The sequence below is a fragment of the Lactuca sativa genome, chromosome 3 (genome assembly GCF_002870075.4).
Source record: "Lactuca sativa cultivar Salinas chromosome 3, Lsat_Salinas_v11, whole genome shotgun sequence".
NCBI lineage: Eukaryota > Viridiplantae > Streptophyta > Magnoliopsida > Asterales > Asteraceae > Lactuca > Lactuca sativa.
The window spans coordinates 102,522,452-102,530,075 of NC_056625.2; the positions used below are offsets into that span (position 1 = coordinate 102,522,452).

Genomic DNA, 7,624 nt, shown 5'->3' on the forward strand with positions numbered 1-7,624 from the left:
CTTTTTTTCTTCGTAATGTGACGGGGGACCCTGTTCCCTTGAGGAAATTCCGTTTACAACAACTCAAGATGCTGATCGAATGAACTATCAGTCCATTTGTTGATCACCTTGATATGCATCAGTTTTGCTAAAAAGTCAAGGGACAAAAACGAACATCCAAGATATAATTTTAGTTGGACTTCCTCTAACAGCTTTTGAAATCCATCATCGACACCGCTACTGTCTGCATCTGGGTTCCATTTGGACCACACGCCTATAAAATACATTTTTAATAAAAATACATAAATAAATACATACCACATTATATAAAAACATCAAACATACCAAATTCCATAAAATATCTAATAAATCTCAAACAAACATTTAATATATATCATACATAAACTATCTTCAAAATCCAAAATAACATACTCCATATCATAAAACAAAAAATACTAGTTGTCTTCGTCTTCTCCATCGTTGTTTTTCTCGTTGACATGGTTTTTAATCAAGCGAATAATGTCTCCAATGGCCGTCACAAATGCCGAGTTTTGAAGAAAAACATTCACATGAACATCCTACAATTAAGTCACAAGAACATTAAGTCATTAAAAATTTAACAAACTATCAAACCATCAAAGCACCAAATCAATTAAGTCTTTAACAATTTAACAAACCACCGACCTACCAAAAATTACTACAAATATATTAAGTTCTTAACAATATAACAAAACTTCCAAATTCTTTAAGAATTTAACAAGTACCTGTGTTGGTTGCGGTGCTTATAACGGTGACTGCCATTGGGATGAAGCACTTGCAACAACTCAAGAAGCTGATCGAATGAACTATCAGTCCATTTGTTGATCACCTTGATATGCATCAGTTTAGCTAAAAAATCAAGGGACGAAAACGAACATCCAGGATATAATTTTAATTGGACTTCCTCTAACAGCTTTTGAAATCCATCATCGACACCGCTACCGTGTGTATCTAGGTTCCCTTCGCCGCGGTTGATATCATTTTCAATCACACTCCCCATAACATCATCAATAACATCGGCCATATTGTTACTACGTGGCATGTCTTTATAACGGAGTGAGTTGTATTTTCGCCGTGATACTTCCATATAATATAATGTGGACTAAAACCATATTGAAGTATATGGAATTTCATTATAGCTAGTAGTATAAATTTATTGACATTACATTTGTTACACGGGCATTTGATTTGACCTTTGTTATCGACGTGTGGTTTGGACCTCTCGAGAAAAGATTCGAATCAATGTTGGAACAAGGTAGAGTTACGGTTTTCAATAGTAGTCCACGTTTTATCAATAGACATGTTGCAACTGAAACATAAGTTAGGTTTTACTTTTTACTCTACAAGAACTAGAATTAGGATTGAATATTTATAAGGATAGAGTAACCGTTCAATCAGATGGAATAGAAAACCGGACAACCGGAGAGTAATTACAAGGATAGGCTTCTAAACCCACTTTTTGAATACCTTACCCCATATGCAAATGTGTATTACATGATTGACCGTTTAAGAAATATTCGGCAGCATTTCCCCTTAGCTCCTAAGTATATATAAAATTATATACCGAGGAGCAAAGAGAAAATAACAACCAAATATTTTTTAAACAATCAATCATGTATTACACACATCCTAAATGAGGTAAGATATTCAAAAAGCAGTCCCAAAACGGTGACAACCCGAAATTAATTTCTAAATAAATTTCAGACGGGTATTTCTAGGTTTTTGATGATTTAAAAATAAGAGACTTAAATTAAAAATAACGTACTTATTTATTATATCATTGTAATATTGAGCATCTTAATTTTGATTTTACTTTTTATTATGACATTATACTTTCGACGATATTATATATTTGTTATTTATATAATTTTTTTTGCATATTTTGATTTTTAATTCCAACTTATTTTGGTTTTTATTTTTCTATTTTCACCAATTATAACTTAGTAAATTTAACGTCTTAATTTTTCATTTTTATTTTTTCTTATAAATTTGTACTTTAAACGATATTATATATTTGTTATATATATATATATATATATATATATATATATATATATATATATATATATATATATATATATATATATATATATATATATATATATATCATCTTATTTTTCATATTTAGTGTCGTCACTTTAGTAGAATTTTAGGTACTTTTAAGAACTCTCGTCATCATATCAACCAATTGCATATTTTTAAGAACAAGGTCAACGTGAAAGATGATTATTTCAACGATATTATATATTTGCTATTTATATCATTTTTTTCCATATTTTGATTTTTAATTCCAACTTATTTTGATTTTTATTTTCTATTTTGAGTAATTATAGCTTATTAAATTTAGCGTCTTAATTTTTCATTCTCATTTTTTCTTATAACATTGTACTTTAAACGATATTATATATTTGTTATATATATCATTTTTTTTCATATTTACTATCTTCACTTTAGTAGACATTTTTTGATAAAAGAAATAGAGACGAGGTACTTTTAAGAACTCACATCATCATATCAACCAATTACATAATTTTTAGATATAACGTTTTTCATTTTTAGTTTCTCTTAGTTATTACATATGTCTTTATTGTATTTTTAATTTATTTTATTTAAAATAGTAAGCTGTTATTATTTCCTTATGAATACCATAACGTTATATGTTATTAAATTTTTAAAAATATAATTTATTTGATGATTTTAAATAAAGTTTTCATGAAAATAAAAGTTTATATTTGTTTACCGAATATAATATCTTCAAAATTGTTACCCATCATTAATATTAATATAAAAGTTAATATTAATAAATATTTCATAATTCTAAAGTTAACCCGTAGTAGCGTAATAAATATTTACATTCTCACATACATTTTTCATACATTTCATATAAAAATTCCTATATTTTCACATACAATATTCATACATTTCATTTAAATATCTATATTTTCACATAAAAATGCCTACAATTCATATACATATATTTTTCACATACATTTTTTCATATAAATACACATACACATACATTTCACATACAAATACATTTATACATACATTTTCATATATAATTCTTTCATACATACGCATACACATAATTAGATTAAGAAGTATATTAAGATGTAAGGTTAATTAGGCTTTTCAATATGACACCACCAAAATGTGGTAGCAATACACTAAAATAAACTGAACTTGCGTTTTGTTTTGAGGTATTATCAAGAGAAAAAAAAAATAAAAAAACAAGTAGAACCTGCAGTCGCCGGAAAACAGAAAATCAACGGAAAAGTCTTATAGCTGCCGGAAATTTGCGAGAGCACCACCAGAGTTTACATAAATAAAAAAAAAATGAAATTAAGGTGAAATATAGGTTAGAAAACAAGAAAAAGATAAAAGGGAAGAGCAAAATGCACCTTACCGGAGTTTTAATCTCGCCGGAGAACTCATAATCCGCCGAAAATGGCCAAATTTTGTCGGAATTTACTAGAAATTGACGGAAAATGAAAGCCTAGAAGGAGTGGTGGTTTGGGTTGGTGAAGAACGCCAGAAAATGATAGTAAACTGCACCAGAAAATGAAGATCGTCGGATTTTGCGAGAGGATGGGTGTTAGGCAGAAAATGAGTCGTCTAGGACGAAGGGGCGGTCAAAACGACGGGACACCTTTAGCGGTGACGCTGAAGCATTAGCGGCAACACATTGGAGGGTAAAACACGCGCCATTATCTAGTGCCTATTAGCCGTCCGATTTAAAAACAATTGAAGGGTCACGATTAAAGTCACGCGGATCAATAACAATAGCGGTGGCAGGTCGTTGCAATTAGCGTCGCCGCTATTACTTGACACCGGACGAAACCCTAACCAATGGATCACTGTAACAACCTACGATGACGATTAAAAGGCGTGTGGTCCAAATGGATCACCGGTTGACCCCCTTTAGTGACGACGGAATTAGAGACGACATAGTCCTTTAGCGACGAAATAATTGTGTGTCGCCGCTAAAGGCTCGCGTAGTCGCAAAAGCCGCCATCCCTAAAGGAGTTATTTCCTGTTGTGCGTATGTGTGTCATAGTATGTGTGTCATAGTTGATGTGTCACTAAAAACGTATTTTCTTGTAATAGTCGACACAAGTGGTGTTGAGAGGTAGTCCCACTACTAGAAAAAAGAAATTTAGTGACATAATTTACGTGCTATTAATGGGTATGTATCATTGAAGCTTCAATAATAAATAAAAAATGAGTTCTTGCTATAAATTCGGTAATTGGTTCCTTGCCTAACGCCGTGATATAATGTTTCTAGTAAATCAACGTTCCATAAAAACAATGAATGAAACTCTCGGTTGCATGTAGGTTTAATGCATTAATCTCAGTGTTTCTATTTAATCAACTTTCCAAAAAAAAGGGATGAATTAATCTCGATGTTAAATGTGGACACCCTTAAAAAACATTTATTTATATCTTCCGAGAGCAACCAGTATATCCTTTGGCATAACGAGTTGGTTTATGTTTGATTTTAGCCTGTTCATTCATTATGAATAACTACTAATTATATAATTTTCAATCGTAACAAAGATTTAAAAAATTCCCTTAAACACGTTAGTTGTATGTTATCTTTCCAAAACTTCTCAAAGTAGTTTCTGTTAAGTTATATTTTGAGATTTTATGCCTTCAGTTCATATAAAATTTCCATTTCGAAATTTATACGCATGCATAAAATTAAGTAATTAAAATAAGAAACATGCGGTGCAAGTAGCAAACTTCAAATATAAATAACCAGTTCGCATGATGTTACCTGATCATATGATCGATTAATTCAAGTTAAATTTCATACTTCAGAGTTTCTGCTACAATAAATCAGAATTTTTAAAAGCATTTGTTCATCAAGAAGAAATTGAGAAACGTATTATGGCTACATCTATGCGTTCATACGGGTTGATAGACGCAGATACCCGGTGCTTGTTCATGATCAACGCACAGCCAGGTGAGCATCTGCATCTCGATCAACTAATCGGCCTCAACCTCTGTCCAATTCAGGCACTAAAGATCGAAGAGGGTGATGAAGATTTGTGGTGCTTGTTGATTGACCATGAACCTGCTTATTCAACTTTCTGGATGGAAGTGACAATGAATCGTGGATCCATTGCCACTGCTAGATTCGTGGATGGATCACAAGAGTTCGATGATGTAGAGACTATGGAGATTGCAGAGATTGTAGTTGAGTATGACAAGTACTCGAGGTATCTTAGAAAGATATCTGAACTTCCAGTCACGATTATAGGAAAGAATAAAGACGATGGATCAAAAGAAGGAGAAGGAGAGATTTGTGTGGTTTGTCAAGAAGAATATGAAGCGGGTCTAACGATAGGAACACTCAAATGCGGACATGTGTATCATGAAAAATGCATCAAGAAATGGTTGGTGCAGAAAAACTTGTGTCCAATCTGCAGGTCCACAGCTCTTTCATGAGGTTAAATACTTGGAAAACAAAAATAAGATTATGTTTAGCAAATTAATGTTAATAATCAAAATCAGCTTTCAAGACATTAATGATAGTAAGCTTTAGGTTTTAATTAAAACTAATTGGTCTACAAAAAAGATAAAAGTATCCATTGATTATTTCACTGCTGCCTACAATCAACATATCATTTTAAAGTGTTTTTTTTTGTATGTTCGAACTTAATGATACAATTCAAATATAATTTTGTTTTGAACGAGTAATTTCACCTTCTTTTGTCATGCAACAAACACTTAATCACTCATACCTGCAATCTTGTCTTCATTGTATCAATTTGTTATAAAGTTTTTTCAACAATTCTAGTTGTACCTCCTGCTATGAAACTGTTTCAACAATTCTAGCTGTACCTCCAGCTATAAACAAAGTTTTTGATATCATTCAACTCATTTGCTAGTGCTATTTCCGTCTTAGCTTCCAGAAGTCTTCTTTCTAAATCTTTAGGAGCAAATATCCAAAATAGAAAGAGATATAACATATCAAGAGCTAACTCTAGAGATTATAAATATAAGTGCACATACAAAAAAATAAGTTGAACCTTGTATGGTTGAACCTTTACTTCATGTGGTTTATGCCTAGGACTGATGATCAATTAGACTAAATATAATAGATGCAACAAAGACTATAAAGAGAAAATAAAGAAAAGATTAAATGCAAAGCTAATTTGTAGTTGCTTATGATTATAAATTTTGTTTTTATTGAGAGAATGGTCTTTATATTAAAAAAAAAACTAGTAACCAAATCAAGAGAGTAAGAATAATAATGGACAATTTTCTTTCAAGGAATGGCATTCCTTCTGTATCCTTTGTTGTATCATAAACCAAAGAAAAACAACATTTTTTTGGTAGTAATGGAATGACATTTTACATTCCTTTGTTCATAGCATAAACCTAGGAATGACATTTTACATTCCTTGAAAGTTTGCCCAATGTGACTGGTATTAGCCATGAAAAGCTATTGAGGTAAGATCTAAGCACAATAAATTTGTAAAATTTTCAAGATCATACAATACTATAAGGGGCGGAACAAATACACAATAAGTAGGGGGGCCGGAATCAAATTTTCAAAACATAACAATATAGACAAGAAAATTTATTTAAAATTTTGCACTCAGAAAATATAACTTATCGATGTATTGCCAATCAAAATGGATTTTAAGTCTTGTTTCAAATAACAAAACCAAAAATCATTCAAAAACTCTACCAGTCTACCTTATATTTTATTCTTAATTTTTTTTACAAAAACTAAGGCTCATATTATAAATAAAGAACATATACAAATTTGATTTTAATACTTACTCTTAGTTTATACCAATAAATAGATACATATTTTGATGTTTCTAATTCCTTTTACATTTTTACGATACCAAATAGTATAGTATAATTTGTCAGTGAACATTAAATAAATAATAAAACTTCTACAAGTCTACCCTATTGCCTATATCACACTTTACAAAGTTGCAAGATAATATCTAAAGATATTCCATATCTATTAATTCATAGATAATATCATACTTTTGGTGGGAGAAGAGAAAGAGGAAAAAAAGAGAGTATTGTTTTCAGCTTCTTATGGAGAGAAACCGAAGAAGGACACGGAAGGCAGGCAGATGGAAATCAGAGGTTTTTAACCTCAGGTTTTGTTAAACTCCGACAGAGAGCAATAATTGAAGGAAATCATGCGAAGAAGGTAATCGACTGGGAGCTATAAATTTTTTGGTTTTCTTAAACTCAAGGTTTGAGTCAAGAATTGTGTAAATATGATTATAATTTGGATTAGTTTTTATAGGGTTTTGGTTTCTTAATTTTCCTTTTCCTAATGAAACAAGATCTCTCTTGTTTTTAGCAATGATTTTCAGATTTTTTTGGATAGTTCATGGTTATTTTGTTTAGACTTTTTGTCAAGAATTGTTGGGTGACTTTATAAATATATTATGCATAGCTGGGTATTAGGAAGCTCAAAACCAGGGGGGATGGCCTCCCCCAGCCCCTTTTACGGTCCGCCACTGATATTATATTTTAATCAGAAAATGTTGATTTACTCCATTAAGACGTTATATTTTACACTATAACCATTTAACCAAACTCATTTTCTTTCTATTATTTATAACTG

The 7,624-nt window shown here is 30.9% G+C and overlaps 1 protein-coding gene across 1 annotated transcript; it reads left to right on the plus strand.

Annotated features, from left to right (window-relative positions):
• The first annotated feature begins 4,908 nt into the window (after positions 1-4,908).
• On the plus strand, positions 4,909-5,469 carry LOC111915416 (probable E3 ubiquitin-protein ligase RHG1A). The gene has a single exon (XM_023911074.2). It carries the CDS (start codon positions 4,909-4,911, stop codon positions 5,467-5,469), a length of 561 nt encoding a protein of 186 aa, XP_023766842.2.
• The last annotated feature ends 2,155 nt before the right edge of the window (positions 5,470-7,624 follow it).